This window comes from Vidua macroura, chromosome 5, assembly GCF_024509145.1.
Source record: "Vidua macroura isolate BioBank_ID:100142 chromosome 5, ASM2450914v1, whole genome shotgun sequence".
NCBI classification, from domain to species: Eukaryota; Metazoa; Chordata; class Aves; order Passeriformes; family Viduidae; genus Vidua; species Vidua macroura.
This window is the reverse complement of record NC_071575.1, coordinates 58,440,899-58,467,632: the sequence shown is the minus strand read 5'-3', so window position 1 is coordinate 58,467,632 and position 26,734 is coordinate 58,440,899. Positions and strand designations below refer to the sequence as shown.

General features: G+C 41.6%; 1 protein-coding gene across 4 annotated transcripts in view; it reads right to left on the bottom strand.

Annotated features, from left to right (window-relative positions):
* Positions 1-26,734, bottom strand: part of CELSR1 (cadherin EGF LAG seven-pass G-type receptor 1) — a 163,221-nt gene that overhangs the window by 60,507 nt on the left and 75,980 nt on the right. For all 4 annotated transcript variants that reach the window (XM_053978461.1, XM_053978463.1, XM_053978462.1 and 1 more), the window contains exons 3-5: positions 13,857-14,079; positions 9,319-9,434; positions 6,553-6,641 (exon numbers count right to left, since the gene is read on the bottom strand). In XM_053978461.1, the coding sequence (XP_053834436.1) occupies positions 6,553-6,641; positions 9,319-9,434; positions 13,857-14,079 (428 nt within the window). The remainder of the gene's footprint in view (positions 1-6,552; positions 6,642-9,318; positions 9,435-13,856; positions 14,080-26,734) is intronic.

Below are 26,734 nucleotides of genomic sequence, written 5' to 3'. Positions count from 1 at the left end.
ATGGGCAGGAAAGTGTTCAGTCATCCTCAGGAAAGCAGGGCTCTGTCACATAGTGACTTGGGAAGACAAATGTCATCACTGTGAACATCCTCCCTTTCCTTCTTCCCTTCAATCATATGGCATGGGCTACCCCTCTGGTCGGCTGTCTTGGCTGTCCCCTCCCAGCTCCTTGTGCACCACCAGCCTCCTCACTGGTGAGGCAGTGTGAGGAGTACAAATGTCCTTGACTTTGTGTAAGCCCTGCCCAGCAGCAACTCAAATGTCCCTGCATTACCAACACTGCATTCAGCACAAACACAAAACACAGCCCATATTAGCTACAGTGAAGAAAGTTAACTTTACCCCAGCCAAACCCAGTACACTTGGGCATGACAAAAACTGCACAAGGAGATGAAGACTGTACATGGAGCGAAGGTGAGTAACTCGGAACAGACCAGTAGATGCTTTTTGTTTTAACATTAAGAGCATTGACAGATACTATCTTCAGGTATGCTCTTAAATTACACCTCTTTGGACACCTATATTCACAGAACTTCCATATGACATTCCTCTTTCTGACTACCATATTGCCTGACTGGCTGCAGGAACAGCATCATATGAAACCCTGACCTGGCCTGGAATTGCTTTTTTTCTTCCTGACTTTTCCTCCGTGACCCTGCCCTTCCTTCCACTTTATCTTAAGTCCTGAGCAAGTGCAGACAGGATCTGTTTCTCTGTTGTGAACAGCTTCATCCCAAGTCTACCTGAGCTGGCAGCAGTCCCAAATCCACACCACCCTCAAGACCCTCAGCTGCCCACAGCTTCATCTGGATTACAGCAAGGCACACAAGCTCTGTCCAACAGTGCTGGAGAGCCACCACTCAGATGGCATGAACAAATGGGGCTCACTGAGGTGTCCCAGATATGGAGGTGGTGGGTTTTGCCTAGAGGCTACCCCGGCATCAACAGCCATTCTGTGGGCACTACTAGTGATCCATAGTATGGAGGATTTGTGGATGTAGACTTCAAAAAATAAGCTCTGTGGTGCTACAGCACAGCTGTAGGGGCATGGTAAAATAACCCTTCAGGATCAGCTTTGGCCGAGGAGCCCTCAGGTGAGAGACAGAGCTGCCTTCCTGCCCACCCACTCACCTGCTGAGCAAGAACAAGGGGAGAGCTGCTGTACCCACCCCAGGTATGGAAAATAAAATACAGTGTGGGACTTGGCTCTGAAACACAGGGTGTTCTGGCACTTTCAGCCAGTGGATGAGGGATAAAACCTCCATGAGATGGAAAGGTACTGGCAAATTCTAGTGCATGAGTGGGCTGAGAGCTAAATCTCTACAGTATTAACTCAGTCTTTGGTGATATTCAAGCTGCAGCTTGCCCCAGATGAAGGCCAGTTAACTCAAGAGAAACCATCACTTACCACAGGCAGGAAACTTTTTAATTCATATGTGAGTCTAATTGAGAGCAATGCACCTCCTGTTCTTTGAATTCACAACACACCAAAGATCAACCCTAAGCAGCCCTCACTTCTTTCAAGTTTATCTCTAACTGAAGAATTTGCCTGTTTTCTCTGGCAGTTGTCTTCAGGCTAAGTGCAGGTCTGGGTTCTGCCGGGTGGGAAGCACACAGGGATGAGAATCAGCAGGTCCCTACTAACTGTAATCACTCTGAAGGGGTGGGCTACTCCCAAGACAGCCAAGCATCTGAAACAAAAACCATGGCACGTCTCAATCAAAGACATTCAAGGAGGGAGAGAAAGAACAGCAGCTTACTATTGATTGTCAGGTACGAGAAGAAACTTCTTCCCAGTTATGGAAAAAGAGTAATATTTGTCCTGAATAGCTCATCCTAGGAGATTGTAGGCTCAAGAGACCAGTACAGTGGAGACATTCTCCTAGGCATCCACCATTTTACACCTTCTGACCATGGAAGTGGATCCCACCACAGGCACTGCCTAACAGCACACAGAAGTTGTTACATTTGTGAGTCATCCAGTGAGTCATTCAGGGCTTTGTTCATCCTATCCCCCAGAATTACTGCACTGCACATCAGACACTCACTGAGAGCTTGTTTCTGTATGCTTTTCTCAGGTTTTCTGTCATTGAGGTACAATTATCCTGTGCTCCCTTAAAGTGATGCAGAAGGACCTTCTGCCTACAGAACAGTAACATGCTTAAGCAACTTGGATGTCATATATGTATAAGTAACACATAATATACAGAGCATATAAATACAAATATACACGTACATGCCCTCTATAATTAAAGGAACATGTCCATACTCAAAATATTTTCATGTTGTGCCAAATGATGAATTCTACCCTGAGGTAATGAGTCAGGTAAAACATTAACATAAGTTTGATGGTATATCTCAAATGCTGAACAAAACTGGGTTTCTATCAGGAGTTTGGGAGAGTGGGTTGAACTTTGCACTTAATTAAAAACACCACTCACTACTGGCTTCAGTAAAATCTGCTGTTCCAAGTACTACCTACAATCATACATGATCCTGTATGTGCAATGAATGCCAGACAGTCCATATAATGCCATTGCTACTGAGCATCATCACCACCAAACAAGTTTGGGTTTGCTCCTATTCCAAACAAGTATCAGCACAGCTAAACCTGGTCACTGTCACTCATGCTGGCAGGCTCAGGAGAGCCAAAGGATGAGGACCAAATTCCAGCAGAGAGTGACTATATTCTCGTCACCTGGAGAGGAAGTATAGTACTGAGGCAAATAGGGCAGCTGACACTGCTGCTGCCCCTTACACCAGCTGTCCTGTGGACAAGCAGCAGGCTGTTTCTACTATTTTTTAATCTATTTTATTTACCAGGCTGAAATCTTTCCCCTCCTTCCATCTTTCCTTACAAAATAATTTTAAAAATTCCATTTCTTCTAAATTTCTTATCAATATATACCTCTTGAGAAAGCAGGTCACCACAGGTTACCTTTAATTCAATACCTCCCATTGATTTTAATGGCTGCAAGATCAGGACCCCACTAAATAATGTGTTTGAGCTATCAGAGTTAGTAAGTGGCCTTCCTCCCTGTCTTCCCCCACTGTCAGCAAACATCTATAATGGCAAGTAACAGGTAAACTGATACCTTGCTACTGGGAAGCTGAAAAACTTCTAATATGTAACTGAAACTAGATAATGGTTAAAAACTACTCCTAGTTCACTTCTGCTGTCTTATGACTTCTAATTCCTCCCCCTTGGTGTCTTCCCTTCCAGAAATTCAATACAGAGCCAACACTTAGAACAAGTTCCATGTGCTTCCCTCAGGCACTTCTGAAACCAGCTGGTTTCCTCCAATGTAGGGAGCATCCATTTCCATCACTACACAGTAAATGAAATGCCATTGCTTCCCTTCCTCTGATACAATCTGTTTCCTTACTGCAATGTTTTACAGTGCTGGCACATAGCAGGATTGGTAAGAAAGCAAGTATTTGAATACTTGAACTGACAGAGAACTGGTTTGATGCCTTTCTGCAAACACAGTGGAGCAAAGCCAGCTCTGGACTTACCTTTTACTGATGAGGCTCCAGTGTTTGGCCCCAAGTGGCAGGGGACCTTCATGATATGTAGTTAATACTAAACCATCATTTTTCAACAACACTAAAGATAAATATTACCAAGCACATCACTTCTGAGCTAACTACAGAAAATAGTTTACAGGAGTCACTTCTACAATTGCTTCTCATTTCATTATGGTTATTAGCAAACTGACTTTGTGCAGGGTGACTTTGCACATCACCAGGATGTGTCTATTAAGAAAACAGCTGCTGCTGAAGTTTTTAATGCAAGAAAGACAAATCAATAAATTGGATCTCTATGGATATCTGTGATGATGATTATGTGTTTCCCACGGACAACACTGGTAAGAGATGTCTAAAAAGGAGCAAAGACCAGAAGCTCCCCAGGCAAACAGCAGAATGGAAAAAGGGGGGAGGAGCACCAAAGGGATGCTGGTGGAGGTAGTCCCTGTGGCCTTGCTGCCAGGAAAAGACAGAGGCAGACAGGAGGGAGGAGAGTCTAGAAGGGCCTGAAGGTGAGGATCAAACATGAGCCAGAGACAGGGAGGAGGGAGACAGCTCAGGGGAGCTCTGCATGCTCAGAAAGGTTATGCAGTGCCCGAGCAGAACAAAGGCGCTATGTAGCCTTAGGATGATGAACTGACACTGCAGTAGAATTTTGGAAAGAGTGAAAGGATGCAGTACCTGCAAACTAGTATGCGTGCATAATTTAAGGAAACTCTTGAGTTTTGGTACTCTGTTATTCAAACATCTCAACTGTGTCAAGTTTAGACACAGCATCCCATTCATCTTGGCACAACTCAAATCCCTAAATTGTCCCTGTCTTTTCAGCCTCCTCACAGGAACTTTGCTTCCAGCTTTGTTAAAATATGAAGTAGCTAAGAAACTGCTGTACAAACAAATACCAGCTGAGGTGAAGGCTTAACCCTGGGCAGAGTGTGGGGGCAGCCTGGCAGGTAGGGCTGCAGAGCTGCCTCCAGCTGTCACTGCCCTGCAGCACCCACTCCCTCTTCCACTTCCTCTTCCACTGCTGGAGCTGGTGCGACGTGCAATTCTCAGATATGCTGGGAACTCCTGAGAGCATGCTGAATACATACTGGTGAGCATATCCTACTTGTGCCATTTACTCAATGTTGTGATCTCCCCCCTGCAGCCCAAATTTAACCATCCTGCAATAAATGCTGCTGAGGGGAAGGTGATGACCTCAGTCTCTCACATGGACAGCAAAGGGCACAGTGCAGCTCTCCACAAAGTGACCCTGCTTTTCATCACTTTCATGTCACACAAGTGGCAAAGGCAGTGAAGTCAGCAGTGTTTCCTGGGGTTTCCCTCTGCTCTCCCTCTCTGTCCTGAATTTTGTCCTGTTCAGTGGAGACTGGCTCATTTCACTTCAGAAAACTGGGGCAGAAGAAGAAAATGATGACAGGACACGTGTTAACAACGAGAAAACACCAGCTGCTAACATGGCTCACCTACCAGTCTGCTTGAACCACAGCAAGCCCTGAAAATGAGGAGGGGGTTTATTTTTAACATCTGTGTCAGATCTCTTTGCCTTTTAAAGAGCGTTCCTCTGCTGCTCGAGCCCCTTATCGGCTCATTGGCACTTCAGTGATCTGGTCCAGTGGCTTTCCCTGCAGCTGTGCTCAGGAGCTTGAAAGCTGGAGTGTCCCTCCACTGCCTCAGCAAGTGTTGTTCACTCTGTTAGAGTAATCCTCTAACAAATATGCACATGTGGAAACAGCAGAAGAGCTTCACAGTGTCCACAGATGTGTGCATAGCAACACATCAAGTTTCAGTTCTATTTCTCCGGGCTCCAGATAGCAGAGAGTATATTATGTATATTAAGCACAAAACTTAATTAAGTTTTAAGGTTTTTTTTAAAATATAAAATACTAATAGAAAGTTTTTTTATTACCTTGATAAAATATCCTTAGGCTAGGAGATCCTATCTAGGAGTCAAAATAAAATTTTAATCCTCCCATTCAAACTGCCACACAAATTGTGATGAAAGGACACAACATTGGGAAATAAAAATCTTGCTGATCATATTAATCCTCCATCTTCCATTCAGCTTCCTACACCAGTATCCTGTTTCCTTTTTAACAGACACATATTTCCTTATGTGATCCCCCAAAATGCTATCATGTCAGACTTAAAAGCAATGCTTCTTAATCACTAAATGAACTCTTTCATTTTTGTTATGGTTTATAGAAGATCTTTGACATCTACCTGTAAATAGTGACACTGTACACTCTAAAAGCCTGCTTTCTGGTTCATCATTAAATAGCTGCTCTGCACAGAGAGCCTGCAATCCTTTTAGTTTAGTCAGACTGACCCTGTGACCAAGTGGCAGTGACCAAGGGGGCAGCTGAGGGACAGGGACCGCAGAGTCCACCTCTGAGTGCCATGGACTGCATGCAGTGACAACTTTTGCATTTTTCTTGTGTATCTTTTTATATAGTAGACAAAAAATTACTTAGTAAGACAGCACTTTATTACTGAAAGCTGTGAACCTTTTAATAATCATATTTTCCAAACCAGAGAAGATAGTGCTAGCTAAACTCGTCATTTGACAAGAAAAGACAGCTAAAGGAAAGAATTTTCTTTGTTTCTGAAAATTCTACAGTAATGGTTGGTAGTTATTACATTGAAGGCTGCTGCATAGCACAATTTTTTAACAAGATACAAGTGAATCAGTTGGTTTAGATACACTGACACTTGGAACAGCTTTAAAAACTGAAAATGAAAATTGTTCCACGTACTTTAAGGTATCCCTAGGAGTACTTCTTAAAAAAAACGTACTACATTTAATTTTTCCTTCCTGGGTCAAAACTCCAAAGTCCTATGAGAGAATTTTTGTCCCAGGCAAGGTAAGCAAGACCAGTACCATTTGTGCAGAGCTGTACCAATGTGCTTGGTGAAACAAATAAAATTCAGGTCACCTGCATATGTCAGGTCAGAGCTAGATGACCCATGCCTCTGCTGCTGTATAAATAGGAGGGTTATCACCAACACAATTAGCCTTACCTTATTGTAGTACTGCACCTGAACCGAGTGCCACTGCCCGTCGCTGACCCCTCCCACAATGAACGGTGCCACTGTAGTGGTTGTCTCCCCTGCAGAAACAGGCAGAAAGGAAAAATGAGTCACCACCACTGCAAGAAACACAGAGAAACTCGCATTGGGCATAGGATGCAGCCACCTTGCTTCATCAGGGAGAAATTTGGGCTTGTCCTGCAAGACAATAAATATCCCCAGTTTCATGGAGTTATTCTGGTGCACAAAAACCAGCTTCTGGCATGTTTGGGTGAATTATGTTGTTTTTTATCATGCTTCTGCAAAGTGTGGTAGCAGATGCATTGGGTAGCTATTGCTGAAGTGATCAACTGAGGGAGAAAGGTACGTGAATTTTTCTGCATTTTTGTCAAAAGCACCCTTTGAAGTTTTTTTAGTGTGATGAGTATTGTGATGGGATATTTTGTGAGGGAAGGGAAGCTACTCCCTGTTAGAGCTGAGAAAGTGAAGTCCAAAAGTACTCTAGTATAAAACCCATGGTAACATTGGGCTCAGTGAAATTGTACCAGTGATTAATGAAATTATTGGCAGCCTTTCAGTGTTTAAATTTGAAAGCAAGACTTTGCCATTGCAATTGGAAAGCTGAAGCTTTTAAGCCAGGACAGAGTCAGCAGACTCAGCTCAGTAACCAGGCATATCTGTTTCGAGGTAGCAGCAAAATAAACATTCATGTTGAAAGTACATAATAGGCCTGGCACACAGAAAAAGATTGCTTGCTTTTTTTTTTTCTTTTTTTTTTTTTTTTTGACAGCTTGACATAATAAACCACAGGAAAAATAACTCCCCCTGAAACTAACAAAGCTCATAGTATTGTTGAGCTTAAAATGTACTTTCAACTCTGTATTTGCAACCTAAGTCAAGTATTATTCTTGTGTCAAGTATTAACCTAAGTCAAGTATTTGACCTAAGTCAAGTATTATTCTTGTGTCCCCTACTATCCTTTAACTCCCATCCCATATATTTCTGTTATTTAAACAATACATATTTCAGCTTAGCATGTGTGACATCTTGCTGTGATGTTTTTTATCATTTAGTGATAAAATCTATACAAATAATTGGGTTTTTATTCAGCTATCAAGAGTCTGCAAAAGGAAGATCACTGTTCTGCAATCCTTTTGCGCTGCTTTCTGTAAAGAAGTTGTTGTGACACGTAACACAGTGAGATCAGGTGTCCAAAACTTGTACTGTTCGTTAAAAGCCACTTAAAACTATAAAACATAAACCATTCTTCTTCCAAAGAAAATACCATTTGTAATATGCAGGACCAGACCTGCTCTCAGGTGCAGCAGTGCAAATCTAAATTTAGTTTCATGTATCTTAAAGGAGTTCCTTCACATTTAAATGCATATAAGTGCAAGCAGAATTTATTTTTTTCCCATTCATCCTCAGGGTACCCTTCCAAGCAATTTGATTCAAGTTTAGACAGGTGAAGCAGAGCTACAGAAGAAAGCACATCTCTCTGCAGCATGTTATTTCCTTACACTAATCCATTCAGAAACCTGCCTTAAAATCTAATTTGGACAACTTTGAGGTAATAAAGGGGAAATGTAACCGGATATCTTCAACCCAAAGGGCCCACATGTGCACTCAGCATTGCTGGTGAATCAATGAGGTCACACAAGATTTACCATGGGGTCTGAGGGCAGCAGCCATCACTGGTGATGAGTATGCAGCACCAATGTGGGCTGTGCTTCTGCTTCTATGGCTTTACTGCTTGCAAAGTCTCACTTTCCACAAAAATAAAACAGGAGTTGACTGGAGCCCATATGTCTATCCTGAATACAGATAATGGGAAACAGCAGGATTATTTCCTGAATTATGTGCCCAATACAGAGGCACAAACATCTCACTTGACCTACACATAACTCCACTTGACTTTCAGAACAACAGCCCTTTCCAGATATTTGTTTTAGTCTCAGTAGAAAAATACCTTAAACCTGTGACAACCAGAGTTCATCTACACTACTGAGATTTCATTAAGTCACCAAAGCCTTGCCACTGAAAGCACAGATCTGCTTCTGGGCATATGTCCTGCCTGAACTTTGCTTGTCAGCCCTCCCCTCTCTCTTCTCCTACAAGCACCAAAGACACTGGCTTAGTCCTAGTGCAGAAAGCAGCCAAAGCTGCCACTTGTGGTTTCCTGGCCCACTGTAGCAATGAGCATGCAGTTCGCCTAAATTTGTTGTTTTTTATGGCTTCTTCTAAGAGGAGGTGCTTCTCCAGGGCAGAAATGCATTCTAGAGACAGCACTGCTTCTCCCCTATCCCTAATGAATGGCAGGCCATTTTTAATTCTGCTAGCTTTTCCTTTGGCTTGCATAGATTTTTAAGATAACATTTATGCACCTACGTTCCTCTGATGGTGTAGTGTAAAAATGCATAAACACACAACATTTATCACAGTATGATAAAATGAAGTCTCATTTAAATTTAAGCAAACATTGGCTTGGAGGCCAACATTCAGGCTAGTGCCAATCTTTTCTAGTGGTGATAAACTCTGGCTTTTATAACTGATATGTTGACAAACTCCTGCCTACGACAGTGAGTGTAATCACCACAAACCGCTACAATCTGGAGTACACCCGGCATCAGTTGTTTACTGTGCGATGTCAGCCAGTAAATTAATGAGGCAGCAAACAGCCATATAAAATCACTGAAGTGCATTTCCAAATGGCTTGAGAGGATCTCCTGAGAACGCTTGACTCAAGTGAAAGCTCACCTGCAGAGAAGGTGAGCTGGATCTGCTCCTCAATGATCTCCAAGGCAATGAAGTCATGCTTCTCATTGAAACGCCCATTGTAGAGGAGGAGAGCGTTCCTCTCCCTGGTTGCAAACCTAGAACACAGAGACATGGAGTTAGTTTGTGCTTAACAGCTTATGGATTAAAGACTGATGGTCAAATCACCCAGAAGAAAGAAGGCATTGTGTTTAGCAAATAAACAAGCCTTTGAGTCAATCTTCAGACAAAAAATTGTAAGACTGAGGAGGCAGCCACAGGATAAATCTACTCTTTCACAGTCAAGCAGATGGAAATTACAGAAATCTACCCTGCAGAGATCTGCTGACCCTCTTGAGTGCTAAAATTAGGCAGACACAAGATGCAACAGGAGTATCTGACACTCACCAAACAGTATCACTTGCTACACTCTGCAAACAGTCTGACAGCTAGAAAGCATTTTCACTTCAAAGGGGGGATCCTTGCTGCCTGCTTGCTGTCTAAATGCTACAGTGTCCTAGGACAGTCATCAACTGATTTAAAAAGCCTGATCGGGAGGTAAGGGGAAAGAAAGATATGAGTTACTTTAATAATGCCATGTGGAAATCAGAGTTAGTCAATCAACAGGTCAATCAATTGGAAGAAGGAAAATAAACACTGAAATGATTTCACTAGATCAGCACCAACAACCCAGGTGCATTTGGGTTTTATTTTTCTTGTGCTACTAATATGGGATGTACCTTTCTTGCAGAAAAAGGGGCAACCCCACTTTTAAAAAAGCCCTTTTTTTTTTTTGGCACAGACCATTTTTTCAAATTTCTGCTTGTTGTGAGTATTTTATATTTTTTAGTTGAATTCTCTTATGTCTGGAGAGTGCACATAACTTTCATCTACTCAGAAATGCAAAAAAAAAAAAAAAGAAATTGCACTTTACATAAACATTTTTACAAATATTAATATTAGATAGAGAAAAAGACAGAAACCATGGGAATTTCTTGCGTTTCCCAATGGCAATTTAGACTGATTTTGTATCTTGAACTTCAGGAAATATGCCTGATTTAAATTAACCCACTTTTCCTATAAATGAATGAAATACTGAACACGGCTAATGAAATCTGTCTTCCACAGACACAAGAAGTGACTCTTGTGCCTGTCATATCATGTCTAATAGCAAGACTCTCACGTGATGCAGCAAAACCTGCATTTCAGAGAATGGGAACGAAGCAGTACTTTAGAATACCAGGGTTGGTATTTGAAAGAAAAAGTTTCAAAGACAAAGAATAATTTTTACTAAAAGTTGTTTGTCAGACATATGTATGTTGTGGATCACACTGAGTAGAGGCTTTTCAAATTTGAGCTACATGGAAATGGGAAATTTTATTCATATATTTTTTAATGTTTTTGAAGGATAATGAATTGTTCTCGTTCAAAAAACAGAAGTCACAAATTTGATATTTCGTGTAAAATTCAAATTTCAAAGAATATGCATTATAGTCCATAAAAATACTTATGTTTTGATTACTTTTAATCAGTTTTGATGTACATATTTATTTCTAGTTTTGTTTATCATAATATAATACTATACAAGTAAAAAGCAAACTAAATTAATTACAACAACACCATTGAAATATATCAATATTATCAAAACATGGATTTAGTTTTCAGTTTTCACCATCAAACATTTCATCCAAAGGAACACAATTCTTGTAAAACACTTCCCAAGAGTATTTTTTCATGGATAACAACTTCATCCAAATATTTTGATTGCATCTGTCCAGAATATATATGAGCAAAGGAAAAGGGAATAATACTAGTGGTACCTCTTCAGTGGGCAGGAAGATTTATTCTGGCAGCAATAACAGGAAGCTTAGTTCTTTTTGAATATATTTTCTCATATTCTTAGAATTTCCTATGGTAATTTTAAGTATGAAACCATTATTTATTAAACTATTACATTATTAAGCCATTTTGTATATTTCTTTATCTGTGCTCAGTTCCATTCTTTGCCACAAGTCAAAAGCAACTTTTATATTATACTCATTGTTCAAAGCACTACTGCTTTTGAACTTGTCTGGTTGTCACCCACCACCCGGGGGAAAAATGCTATTTTTTAATAGAAGGGATATGTTTCATTTCATGACACAGGAAAAAAAAGATTCTTTTTCTTACAGAATTTTGCATAAATAATGAGAAAACCTCTCCACTAACAGTGTCTCTTGGAGTGAAGGAGTAGTAAGTGTTGGAATTAAGCAAGGAAGATACATAATATTGGGTGCAGAAAGACATGCATGGTCAGTAACCTAAATACTTTTAAAAAAAAATTTAGTTATGAGATTGGACAATGCAAATATTCTGCTATTTGCTAGGAGTGGGTCATGAGTCACTTGAGGCCAAGGGAAGTTGGACAGCCTGGGATTTTACAAATGCTCCCAAATCACAAAATGCATAATGGTAAATCATCCACATTAGCAGTTAAACTAATTCAGCTAATTCTTGCTGATCCTCACATAATGTTTTCCTCCTCCACTGAAGGATAATAAAAGCCAAAGAAATAGCTAGTGTAAATAAAAGTGAACTTGAGGTATGAAAAGCTAAATGTGTTGCTATTCCAGACAGTGGGGGATGAACCTCATAATGGCCTAGAATTCTTATAATCACACTGAGTGGAGTAAGTAGTGTTTAGCTCATGACTAAATAAGCCATCGTGGTTCTAAAGATGGTGAAGAAACCCTGGTGTAAGGACTACCCTTGTACAGTACTTTGCTATTTCTCAATAACCCCTACACAGGGCATTTGAGTAATTTTAACTTGAAGCACCCTAAACGTCAAAGCTCTCTTTCCAAAAGCCTGAAAAATGACACCTCATGGCTGAGGGGACAAGTCAAGGGTAGTGCAGGCAATTCATGCTGGCAGCCAGCCCAGGCTGCGCCTTTGTTTGTTCTCACTGTGGGTCTGACAAATCCAACAGAGCCTTTTGCTCCTTGGTTTTTCTGTGTACTTAGACCTGATGCTTTAAAACAATCTTCACAGGCACAGCTCTCCCTTGCCTTGGCTTGTGTGCAACCATGTCTGTGCTTTCTGATTTAACCAAAATTTCAAGATTCCATAAAATTTTGACTTTAGGATTAAGGCAAATGAAAGATAAAATGGTAGAAATCATAAAATGATAGAATGGTTTGGGTTGGAAGGGACCATAGAGACCATCTAGTTCCAATCCCCTGCATGGGCAGGGACACCTGCCACTAGACCAGGTTGCTCCAAGTCCCATCCAGCCTGGCCTTAAACATTTACAAGAATGGGGCACTACTTACTTCTATTAACAGAAGCATTACATGAGGTGTCTCTCTGGGATCTTAGCGCAGGAATGTAAACTATGCTAAAGGACAGCACTGAAAAACATGCTGCAAAACAGTGACCTGGCTCCTGACAGATGTGAAACACCAGGTAATGGCTGGGTGCTGGAGGAGACGTAAGCCTGAAGCCTGTGTGACCTCCCTGAGCACTTTTTCTGGGCAGATACACACACAGGTCTGCCCTTGCAGCTGCTGTGGTACCCATCAAAAAATCCCCAGCTCTGCTCTTTGGGGTCAGGAGTAACACATTTCGTGTTGTTTAGTCAGTCAGCTGTGAGGGAAACTAAAAGTCAATCCTGACCAGCTAAACCATGGGAAAGCTGCAAACCCACCCCCTCGCCAGAGAAGAGGCCTCTGTGCACCTGGAGCTCTGGCTCCACACCAAGCAAGCCCTATGCCTGACCCAAGAAGTCTTCTCCAGAAGAGGGGTTTTTCCCAGTGAGGGAGAGCTCTTGCCCATGACTGTGGCCTCTATCATTGCTCCTCCTTGCATACCTGAGCACCCCCAGGGGAAAAGTGAGAGCCCAGAAGAAGACTGCCCAACATGTGGATGTTGGGGCAGATGGGATGGGGATAAGACTAGTGCCTGGGAGCTGGGATGGGACCAGAAGCAGGACCTGGGTGTGAAGGCCAGAAGGAGCTAAGTGAGGAGCTGGATCAGTTGGGGTTGTCCCAAGCCCAGGGCTGGGGACTACTGGAAAGCAAGAATCTGAGAAGGACCAGATTGTGCTCAGCCATGCCTGACATGCCCAGGTCCTTCACAGGTGGGGAAACAGGAGATGGGAAGAGTGCTCCCAAACAAGGAACACAAATGGATTGGTTCTGAAGCTGGGCTGAAGGTCAGGAAGCCAAAGGCCCAGCTAGTAAAAGACCCAGCTTTCACCCCAGCACTTCTGTGGCTGAAGGCTAGTGATGGGTGGCCAGAATGGTCCTGGTATCCCTTCTCCCCGCTCCACCAGCCTGTGTTACAACAGGGAAGGTCATGAGTCAGCAACTCAGAAACATCCACAGCAGGGCAGAAAATCAAATGCTTTCAAATAACATGCCTATGCCCTGCTCACAGGAGTCACTGTCAGAAATCCCTGCAGCGACCTTCAGGGGTAGGTCTTTGGTGGGTATCGGTACGTGACAATCCCAAGCTGGACCGAGAAGCCATCAGCCACAGAACCCTTCCCCGCTGGGACTTACATGAGGGAGACGGTGAAGTGGAAGCGCTGCCGCAGCCCCTTGAAGGTGATGAAGGACTGTGGGGGGAAGCTCCTGGTGGTCATCTCACAGTAGGGCCGCTCGTACTCGCCTGGGGGGCACTCGCACTTGAAGCCCCCGATGAGCAGGTTCACGCAGGTTCCTCCGTTCTTACACACCCCCGGAGCACAGCGGCCGGAGCGCGCGTTCACCTCGCAGTACTCTCCTGCAAGGGGAGAAGCAGACATCAGGGAAGGTGACACCTCACCCCAGCACCAAGCTATGACACAGCTACCCAAGTGGTTCTCCTATAGATCAAGCTGCTTCCAAGCTTCTACACCTGATCCTCATTGCAACTGAGCTTCAAGCCTGTAATTGCTGGGGGTAATTGCTTCTTCAAGTCTGAATTTTCAGGGAAGTGTGGAATATGATTTGCTGAGCAATACTCTTGCAAATATCCGACAACACTACCCTGTGGTTTTCAGATTCTTTGGCTGCTTCCAAACTGAGCGACAAATACAGACCTGGTGACAGATCTAGATGGGAGGAGGTGAAAGCCCTGCATATTCTCTGTCAACCAAAATATGTGCAAATTGTTTTGGTATTTCACTATAGTTGGAAATAGTGTAAAACAGATAAATGGTTGCACTTTATTTGAATGGGATTTGGCTTTGCTGCCCATGGTGGCAGCAGGACATGGCTGAGCTCATGACAAAGCTCGCAGAATGTCTATAGCAAGAATAAGCAGGATACGGATGACATAGAGATTGGTTCCACCTCTTCTCACACATGCATCCTGCAGGTGATGACAATTTTCTGAATCCTTTGCAGAAGGGCACATTAACTCTCTACAGAAGTTACGGATTCTGTGTGCCACTTGCTAAGTTGTCTCACCCCAAAATAATTTGTCTTTATTCATCCCCAAAGCTTGTAGTAGGATATATTAAATGCAATACTAAAGAATGTGGTGTCTTGCTTTGTATGTATGCCATGGGTTTCTGTCCTGTGCTTGCCCAAAATCTGAGAATAAATCCCAATTAAAAAAAAATGTACAGAGGATATTAATTTTAAAATATCTGCTCTGGCTGGGACAAAAGCAGCTGCTGAATTATCACTGTACAGAAAGCCAAACCCTCTGTGTGAGTTAATTAGTTAACATTAGTGTTTTGACATGTGTCTTCCTATGGTATGTTCACATCCCACATGTAAAACTGTTCAGAGAAACTGGAGGTGGCATATACAGTTGAATTTAACCCAACAGAGACCCAGTAACGGTCTCTGACAATTAAATGTAGAGCAATACTACTCAACACAGCCAGCTGAAGGAATACATTTCTACCACTTCAATGTTTGCATGACCACTCGCCACCAGATGATACAATTACATCGGGACAGGCTCTTCACAGTGCTCAGCAACAGCACAAGGGGCAAGAGGCACAGATTGAAAAGCAGGAAGTTCCATCTGAGAATGAGAAAAAACTTCTGTCCTTTGAGGATGACAGTACTGGAATGGACTGCCCAGAGAGGCTGTGGACTCTTGCTCTGGAGATATTCAAAACCCATCTGGACATGGTCCTGTGCAACTTGCTGTGGGTGAACCTGCTTTAGCAGGGGTTTGGAGGAGCAGAGATCCCTTCCAACCCTGATCGTTCCATGCTCCTGTGATTGATTCAAGCACAGTTAAAACCATGAAAACACATTCCTGCAGGAAAGTAAAAGCAGCAGGAGCTGTGGGCGGTGACTCATTAACAAAGGCAAATTTAAATGGAAAGTTTTGTTCCATTTAGTGCTCCACAGCCCAGCTCCAACAGGTTCCCACACCAAAGCTGCCCACACTGGGAGGTAGGCTGAAGCCAGCAGTACTGCTGCACCCAGACCTGGTCTGCACCTCCTTTCTGTGCCAGGCTGTAAACTGCCATGGTTTGCAGCTGGTTGAGCCACTGCCCCAAGGGCAGTGATCTCTGAGATAAGGTGAGGTGGGCAGCTTTATGGTTTTGGCTCTCCAGCTTTGCTGCCTTTTTCTTCTTGCATCAACATCACTTGCCTTTCAGACCAGGTATGGCTTAAGCTGGCAAAATGCAGGAGGGAACACAAGACTGCTATGATCAAGAGCCAGGCACACCCCATCCAGGTGGGGCCAGCTCTGGAGGATGGACCTGCTCTGTGCATTACTCTGAATTAATAACCCACATAGCCTTGAGTCCGAGCCTGTGCTTAGAGCTTTTCCCTTCAGCACTCATGTTCCTATACTCTTATTTTAATATATAAAGTGAAATGCTGTGAAACTCACTTGATAAATATCTTCCTGTTTCCATTTATCAGGCAAAATTTTGTGGATACACTTTCCTTAATATTTTTAAACGCTCTATAATGTGTTTCTTGTGGAAAAATTTGTATTTATCATCCAAGACATCCCTCGGTATGCTGGGTATGGTGCACACATGCATCAGATGTTTTAAGAGGACACTACAGCAAGCACTTGTTGATGATCCACTGCACCACTGCATAAGCACAGCCCTTATACACATATCTTGTGTACCAAAACTCTCAAAAAAGTGGAAAACCAAAATTCCTATAGAAAGAAAAAACAGAGGTTTGTTGCTTCAAAAAAAGTAGTAGGATATTTTGTGAAATAACTCTCTACTCAGGGAAGAATGTAATCTTCAAGACTTTCTGGGAACAGAATGATGTATTTTGTCAAAGCAAATAACACGAACGCTTGAATACACAGAGAGAAAAAGGGTGAGCTAAAAGGAGAGATTCCTGGCATTGCAGCATGCTGTGGAAATGCCATGGCAATAACAGAGGTGAAATATAAAAGCCTAAGCTGGAAGTCATTGATGGTTCTGTATTAATTCTGTGATATAACAAGAATATATAGGCCATTTGTTTAGATACCTATACAGGCATAAAAACATTTAAGAGAAAAATTTACAGAAAAGCTATATTGTATTGTTTTGATTACTTCTTTTCATTATGATGTGTAAAGAAGTAAATTAAAATAATGTACTTCCAGATTCTTTGTCCTATATTTATTCAGTTGTAGCATCATTGATGTCCCAGTTACTAAAATTATTCTGAATTCTCTTAAGTCTGTAATGTAAATGAGAACTGCATTTGATGAATATTCTTTGATGTTGAATTTTCATATTTTATGTGTATTTACCAAAATATATTAAAATAGCAGTTTTGAAATCTCAGCAGTAAATCCAAGGTGTCACTGTGCTTCGAGGCACAAAGGTTACCAAAAAATCTTTTGTTTTTTAAACTTAGAAACCTTAATTACCCTTTTCTCCAAAAGTGCCTGGAATTATTTAGAAACAGAGCATTTTTGCCTTTTGGAGTAGCCATCTGAGCAAGAATTCGAAGCACTGCTTTGATCAAGACTGGCAACAGAAGGCACCTTTGTGTCACCCTTGGATTTGCCACTTCCAAGGGCAGCCACCTCTCCTTGGACACACCACTGTCCTACAGCTCTGCCCTGCAGGAGTTTTGAGGCACAGCCTAAAAACCATCCTCAGAATTTGAACCAAAGCCTGCATGGACTTGAAGGAAGAGCTGGAGTCAGAAGGCCCTAAGGGAAGAGCTACTTGAGGAGCAGGAAAGGAAGGGAGCTGCATGTGCCAGCTTTTGGGAATGAAAAGCGCCTGTGTGCCTGTTTGCAGCTGAAGGTCGGAGGGCTGGGACATGCCATCAAAAGGGTGGCCTTACAGTCTGGTAGGAAAAAATAGTACAGAAGAGGGAGAGCTGCTGTGCAGTGAGGGTCTGGAGGGGCTGGGGTGATAAAAGCACAACCCAAATAGCTGTCACACACAGCCTGGGGTCAATCTGTGAGGCTGGCGATGACAGCATGGCCCAGCCACTCACCCAGCCTGTGAAACCCTCCTTTGCTCCCCACAGTATTTCCTTGACTAATATAATTTCATTTTTCACACTGGCTTGCATTTTAGGAATCACTGAACAAACTAGTTCACATCACAGCTCTGTGAGATCCAAGCAGGGGATGTGAAGCTCAGCCCCTCCAGCTGCTAAAGCTAAAGCATGCACTCTCAGATAACACGGGCTGTGGCTGCCTGTTATCTGCCAGCAGATTCCTGGGCTTTGAAAAAATTCTGCCTTTGCCAGAAAATTATTTACTGTGACATGGCAGCAGCTGAACTTATACATCCCAAATAATATTGATGACTTTTAAAGTTACTAGTCCTGTGGCTTTTCTGCAGCCCTTTATGTGGTGCTTCCTGTTTTTAAAGCCCTTGAGATCAAAATGTCACAGTTGCTTTGGACACTGCATCCTACTTACAAACATCCTATCTTTAATACATACCTATCCTCTTCGATTCTGGGACTAATGTTACAAAGATGTTAGTCATAAAGTTCCTGTTAAGTTTATGTAAGTGAGGACACCATGAGAGCAGGTGCAAAATAACAAGAACAGGCAAATACAAAGGGTGGCTAGATTTGGTCTTCCTCTGACCAATTCCAAATAAAGTAATGAAAGTTTAACTAATAAACAATAAATGGTGATGAAAAAAAGTGAAAAGAAATAAAAATAAGCTGTCTTAAAACTGAGACAACAATCTCACAATTGCAAATGCCTCGTGAGCTGAACATTGTGGGTTTCAAGCAACACACTGGTGTGCATCAATGAGCTGGTCTTTGCAGAAATCTGACTGTGGTTTTGCTGATGAGTTCTTTGACTTTATAATAATGATGTAAAATGTTTGAAAGCTTGCTGGAAACAAGATGATGGCATCCAAATACATATAGAATTCCTCTTCACATCAGTTTACTGCAGTGTGTTTCATCAATACACCAGTTTAAGGACTAGTCCTCAAAATTTTTTACTATTCTCTGATTGTATTCAACTGAAACAATACATTAAATATATATTTACATGAAGCAACAAATTTGCACTGATGTTCTTTTTTCATCAGTTTCCCTGGACACATCAATTTTTTACTCACTCTCTGTAATTGTTTGAACTGATTGTTTTCTCCTTTCCTCATCCTGCCACTTGCTCTAGACACATATTAATTTTCTCTATGTTTATAGTTGCTTTGCCAGAATAAACAGCATGTTGAGAAGCTGATTTAAGCAGCTGACCTAAAATTATATACTTTAAAGTGGAAAGGAGAATCCACATGAATTAAGGCAAAAGGAGAAACAAGAAGAAATAGAACAACTAAATTCTTCAAACAATACCTATTGACTGTTTGCCCTAATAAAGAACCAACTACATTAAAAATGCATTTGCTGTCTTGCACATTATAGGAAATCAATCCTCCTTTTCCTCTAGTAATTAAAGCACTACTAACCTTACATGACAATTGGCACCAAAGCAATCAGTGCACTAAGAAATAAGAAGGTTGTTAAAAATAAATTAGATGCAGAATCAGCTTGGAAATCTCTACGGGGACAACAGATAAAGAGGTTGGGATCCTGTGCTTTAGGGGTGTTTTCACCATCATTCAGAGGAGTGGGAGTTACCACAGTCCCCTCCTTTCCCCAAGCATGCTGCAGTTTCCTCCCCCTCCCTTGTGCAGGCATTCATGTAATCCTGCAGTTGACTGATTTGTAGAGCTCAGATGGCAAAACACCATTCATTTCTTTATTGAAGTGTTAGTGATCTTCAGATTAAGTCCCTTCTAGGACTGATGGGATGAATAGCACAGCAAGCACATGGGAAGGAGGCAGGACCACGCACCCAGGAATTCTTAGAAAGGTTTAACTGTTATGGAAATACAGCTTTAAGCCATTTTAGATGGCTCATGTGTGAGTCTAGTGGCTCAATGCTTGCCTTAGGAGAACTGGACCAACATCTCCAGTAGATACCCACCTCTCTCCACTGATTGTACATGGATGTACTGCAGGAAAATTTGCCTAAAACATAGGTGCAGGTCTAATAATAAAAATTAGCACTGGATTTTGTCTATAAAGGGAAATTAATTACTTCAGTGGCTCTGTGGTGTATGAGTCTACCCTCAGAACCTACTGGGAGGTCAGCTTTACCTCCCAGCAAATTGGCAGCAAATGCCAATTACCAATGAAATGTGACACAAACAAACAAACAAACATACATCTACTGGGTTTATGAGGGAAGTTAGAGAGCAGCTACCCAGAAACATTAGCCAGCTCATTCTGAGTGATGGAGAAACTGGATCAAATAGAAGTTAGAAGCCGCTGGTGTACTAGTGACAGAGATTAATTAGGGGACAACTAAATTCATGTACCATTTTACATGAGTGACTCAGAAGTGTTATTTGAGTAACAGACATAAAATCTGGGTTCCTTAGAAATCAAGGGCCAAAGCCCTACTGCCACTTCAGAGAGGCCATGCAGAGTCCATGCTATTGACACTGATGGTTATGACTTTGTGAGGTTTCTAAATGGCACCCTACTAAACCTTTAAACTTGAAAATACATTTCGGTCTTTTCCTTTACTCATTTGTTTATGTTTTTAGAACTGGGACTGATCTAGGTTAATTAAAATTATCCCAAATCCTCTTACAGGGAGAAACAGCAGCTTAAGGTCTATTTTAGGGTTTCCCTCCTTTCTTTTGCTTTCTGCTTCCTTTGCTGCTTTCTGACTTATAAAGTCATATTATGAGAAACAGGTTAAAGTAAAATAATACATAAATACCTACATAGACATACTCCACACATACACACTCAAACTGCTGACTTGCAGTGGCAGCTGTCCTGCAGAATTTCAGTTGCTAACCATTCCAGATTTAGTATTATGTATTTACAAGAGAGTAACCTGACCGTATAACACTCAGCAAAGCAAAAGCAAAAACATTCCTGTCACACTATGCATATAGCTTGCCAAGCAGTTCTCTGAGGTGGTATGTAGAAATGATTCTATAATAAGATACTCCGGAAATCACCCTTTTATTTCTGCATCTGCTTTAGGTTTTCTGTGGGCATAAGCACTAAGCTCTAAGCTGGTGAGAAGAAACTGTGCAGATTTCCCACTTGTCTTTTGGATACAAATATGTATCTCTTATACCTCTCCTTTACCATCACACTTCTCCCTTCCCTGTGCTTCTTCCATAAAGTTCTCCCTAGGCATCCCTGATAAATCACAGTTCAGATTTTCAAAAATCATAAGACTCAGCTATATAAGGGTGCCAAAATTTTTAATCCTGAGATGCTTTAAAATAATGAATGTGTGAGGCTTTTTATTTTCTTTTATTTGCCTCTGAAGCAGTGGGTGTCATCTGCTGGCCCCAAGGTACATGAGAGATCTTGGTGGTCAAATTCCAGCCCAAAATGTTTGTTCTGAGGGAGCTCCCATTCCTACTCACACCTCAACAGGATGATGCTACTTGAGCCTTCCTAGTCCCTCTTCCCACTGGGGTCCTCAAGGAAAACCTCTGCACCCCGGCTGCTCTGAATTTCTGCAAGCTCCTGTGAGGAGAAGGAGGACCACCATGAAAATATTCCATGGGCCAAACAGGCAAGGGAGAGGCCAGGGCCTATTCTACTTGCTGATCTTTCCCACTGGAAACCAAGCTAAACTGTGCTTCACAAAAGCTCAAGCAGCAAAAGCAGGTCTCTGTCTCTCAAGCTGCTCCAGGCTGTGCCCTCTGATGCAATGCACATGCAGAGCAGGCATGCAACAGTGCCTGGCCCTCTGACAGCCCCAACCAGACCCAGGTTCTTCCAGCAGCATCAGCCTGAACAAAGATGTTCCATTTTCCCTGGACTCCTCCCCTTCCCTGGTCACAAAACAAAGCAAAACAAAAGGCACCCTGCAGAGAAGGATGGACTGATTGATGATTTGGGCTGTTTTGTGTTTTTGCATTTAAATGAGAAGGAATAATTGGGGGAGGTGGGAGGGAGAAGAAACAATATTGAGGAGGATTAGTGATATTTGGGGCACATCTGTTGGAGAAATGAATTAGTCTGTGGATTCAGAAATTACCAGCATGTTCTCAAGAAGATATATGCCCAATGCTGCATGATCACTGAACCTCATTCTCCTATGCAGTTTCCACCAGTACCAGCAAGAACAAGAGCATAGACAAAAGTCACAACTGACTACCTGTGTTCCCTCCCTTGTGTATTTGTTGAGGATTAAAAATTCCCAGGCATTAAGTTTCCACTCTATCTACACCAGGCAACTCACCTTTCACTTTCCAGTCATGCGGCCTGAATGGTGTGAGCACTAGAAGTGAAACCAAGATTTATCAGGAGTACTGTGATTTTTTTTTTCCTGACAGTACCATGGTGAGCAAGAAGCCAGATGCCACAGTAAAATATTCTCCAGTTAAGAAAACACCCAGTTCTGAAGCCCACCTTACGGTTTAGCAAAAGAGGTAACTCATGATATTGCAGCCTATAGGTTGGTGCCAACACCTCCAAAAAAAGCCCTAGATGGCTGTTTTGCAGAGGTGGAGCACATGCTCAATGGTAAACCCATGAAGAGACATCTCTGTGTGAAACCTGGGCACTGGTTTCCTGCAGTGTGCCAGTGGGCAGGTTGCACACAATGTGTCTGATTTCCCCCTGCTGCCTACTCCCACAGCACCAGACATAATCACCCCCAGGTTCTTCAGGAAATGCTGAGGAAAAGCACTTCTTTGGAATGCTTTAGATGTGGTGGAGAAGAAAAACCCATAGAATCACAGGATCATTTTGGTTGTAAAAGGCCTTTAGCATCCAAGCCTTTAGCCTACCACACTCACTTAACAACAAATTTTGCCCTGTGGGGTCCAGTGGGTAATTTCTTAACATCTTAATCTTTACTCTTGGCTGACTTGACAATGGTCACTAAACTCTCTAAATTATTGAGAGCTTTATTGTAATGTACAGGGCCCTTATAAGGTGTCATCTCCTTCTGCATTTGACCTGTAAGGTAAAGCTTTAGAGGCCTTTTAGGTTCTGTCTCTCTCACAGAGCTAAACACAGTACAAATCTACATATGAGGAAAAAGAAATGCACAAAAATTTCCTGTTATGTTGAACTCTGTGGCAGGTTTACATGTAAGACAATTCATCATAATGCAAATTGCAGTGATTTGGTGTAAGATATGGTGATGAAGCAGTGCTTTTCAATAAAAGCCTAAGCTTTATCTCTGGATGTATTATCAGGGGGATAACATTATTGTAGATGTCAAAGATAAACGTCAAACTAGATTATGCCATTGTGTCTGCAATTTGCATTATTACTTGGACTAAATCTCTTCCTAAAAATCCCACCTTAAAACTGGTGAAGAAGCTGGAGGTGTAAGAACAAAGCATCCCTTTGCATAACACATTCATTTACAGAGGAATATCCCTCCCTCCATTTATTTTTAAGAGGCACAATCATCCTCTACCTTTACTATATATTCATCTGATATTATATTTTGTTTTCTTGGCTCTCTGTGCCCTTTGATTCCTCTCAAAGGAGTGTTACTCGAGGAGGGGCAGATGCAGGGAGCCAAAGGCTGGAGTAGCCACCATGGCTGGCGGGACAGATGCACTTTGGGACAACCTTTGCAGGCTGATCCATATTTGCATCTCTGCACGCCTGCAGGCACTTCAGCATGGGAACCACCTGCCAGGCCTAGTTCTCACCTCCTTCCATGGGCAACAGTGGGGTAGAAGAAGGGGACAGAGTCATTGTACTTCTGCTCAGATGACAAGAAAGATTATTTCATCCCACAGAGTTGCAATTTTTCCTGGGCACCAAATGCCACCACCAAGACCATTAACTCCACAAGGCTGCTGTTCCACAGGCTGTTTTTGCCTCCCACTGGGCTTTTCAAAATACATTAAACTATTTATGTGAATGAGGAAAGCAAGCAAGGTGTGGTGGCAGTGGCAGGGGTGTGTGTACAGTATCTTTTATCAACAGGAACTCAGGAGCTGGAAAACCAGACACACTTTCAGGCACCATCAGGCTTCCTGCTCACTTTCAGCTTGGTTTCTCTAAGCTGCTTTCCACAGAGATCACCAAAGGGTTGCAACTCCCAGTTCCTAAACTGGTGGGCAAGAGCAAAACTCTAGCACTTGTTTTTGATCAAGTTAGCATCTCAAAGGAGTTCAAAAAGACAACACAGCTGCAAATAACTGCCCTCAGAAAGAAGACAAAAAGTGAAGGCTAAAGAATATGCAGAAAACAAGATCAGTGTCTCCCTTCCAAGGGCAAACATTGCTCTTTTCTTTAGGACTGTTCAGCCCTTATTTCACTAAGAACACACTTAATTTTCTCCATGTAACTGTTACAGACATGATGATTCAGCTCACAGGAGACAAAACACAGAAGAAGCCATCTCCCCCTGTCTCCAGCAGCCCGCTGGGACTGACTGCACAAGCAGCTAACTCCACATGTCTCCACTAAAGAAGGGCTAGTAAGAGCCTGCATTTTGTGTTTTCCATAAAATTACAAGTTTTCACAGGAAAATCTCACTCGCCCATTTTCTGTGTAATCCAATGCTATGGTAAATATCATGGCAATTTAAACCAGGCAGGCCCCAAATCAAGCCATGCCCCTTCACACCCTAGGTGGTCCCAGAAGCTCTGTTGGAAAGAAGCATAATGGCCAATTAGTGAGAATAACTGAAGATAAGCCATAAAATATTAATAATGCAACAGAAAATCATGCTTAAAGTCAATCTACCATTGTAAGTACGTGTTAGGAAGCTAGCAGTTCAGAGCTCAATATTTTATTTTATATGAGAAGTATCAGCTTAAAAGAAAGATATACTTAAAAGCACTGTCTAAATGTCTTTACTGTGAATCATAGTTCAGTGGTTTAGCATCATGGAATAGGTAGAGCTGGTAAAACAATTTGATGCTCTTCAAATTCTTATTGTTATACATTGGAAGAAAATTCTGAAAAAAAACCAATCAAAAATGCCCCTTTTCTTGTCAAATTAAAAGGATTAAGGTTAAAAAGATAATCTTGTAATCTTATGTTTTGGCTGTCTCAAAAATATTTGGTACACAGCACAGGAACACAAACTGAAAACAAAAAGCAACTTAACCAGGGAAACTGACTTTTTCTTAATGAGTCATGAAAAAGTGATTGTAATGTCACACACATCTTGCACAGAAAATCTCAAAATCCATGTATTTTTATACCTACAGAACAGATGGAAATTCAAAAGTTACTTTCTTAAAAAGTGGTTTTAAATTGACTCATAAAAAATTAATCCAGCCAGCTTTCACAGCTTGTACTTTGCTTACAGCAGTCCAGTGAATTAAAATTCAGCCTTTTTGTTAAATACCATTCAATTTTAAAGTAATCTTAAATGACTACCATCTTATTAGAGCTAATACACTTCATTGCGTCAATTGGAATGTGTTTAACTATTAATATACGGCATTCATCTTCATATCTTTATCTTTCATACAATATGCGCATCAGTTGTGCTGACCTTTTGAAGCTGGCCTATCTAATTAAAACATGCTTTTTAATTATACTATATGAAAATGCTGTATAAAAGGTCTCATAAGCTTCTCCATGTAGAATTTGAGAGACAGCCTGAAGTATCTTCATCTTGAGTCTTAGAAATGGAGGATTCAGCCTGGTGGCTGCTCTGGAAGCCGCGTTCTGGGGGCACCGTACAGTGCGGGGCGCAGAACAAAACCCGCCCCAGGAGGAGCAGGGCTGCCATGCAGGCACTGAACCATGATGCTCTAAACAAAAGAGCATTTGCAACAACAATGAAGTTGTGTTTCCCACCACGCTCTGAACAACTGTAATTATCTTGATGTTCAAGGCCAAGTGCCTCAGTCTGGTGCTCAACTGTCGAAACTTTCAATCATCATAACACAAAGAACAGAGACACAAGAAACTATTTCATGCTTTTTTCCCCTCCTAACAATATATCATCCTGATACCCTCATCTCTGCACCCAGCCATCCTGCCGCTTTCCAATTGTTTATCCACTGATGACAACAAAAATGTCTAATTTAGGAATCATAAATATATATATAGAAGTCCAACATGTCTTTCATAATTCAGTCTTACTGCTTCCCAGTTTTGTTTCCCAGTTTTTTATTTGCAGACAGGAGCCCCATTATCTTGATCCTTGGAAGCTAAATCCCTTTTTTGTTTTGGAAGATCTAGAATATTTTACTTTAGACATCCTGGACTTTTTTGTTTTGTTTTGTTTTCACCTTTGATCTGCTGTGAACACTGTGAGGGGATTTTCAGAACATAAGGTATACTGGAAAAAAATACTATCTCATTATGATTTTATCTTCTGCACAAATAATTTATAGGCAAGTTTTTGGGTTTTTCTCCTCATTTCTCTCCTCCTTTTTTCTTATCCAATTTGTTTCCAGTGAGAAAAAACCACAACCACTTAAGGGGTAGTCTAACATATGGGTTGTTTTGACATTTAGCAAGTGTATGTTTGGGTAACTAGAATGTACTTGTGCAGCTTAAAATTTTATCCAGCTAACATTTTTGAAATTAAACAATGGGGAAAAAAACCCCCAAATCCTACATTACACAAGGCTCAACTTGGCTAAATAAATGAAAACACAATTGTAAACTACAGTCACAGAGAAATTTGCTGTTGTTTAATAAACTGCTATTTAAAATAATTTAATGAAAGCAAACCTCCATGTGTGTAATTTCTGTCAGACCAATGATCTGCAATGCATATATATGTTCACAATTATGACAGTGTGTGGGAATTTAGCTACATCAGTAAGGAGGGGTTTTACATGTACCTATAAAATTATAATATAAAATACATCCACTGTGATTAATTACACTTCACATCCCACGTTTTTTATTCCAGTTTTACCAATTATGATAAGGAAATGTGCTATAACAAAGGTTTTCAAAAAGCCTGGGAGAATTTTTACTCACATTTAGGTGTGGTAACAGAAATACCATCAATATAAAACCAGGAAAATAATTCAAGAAACTGCTCA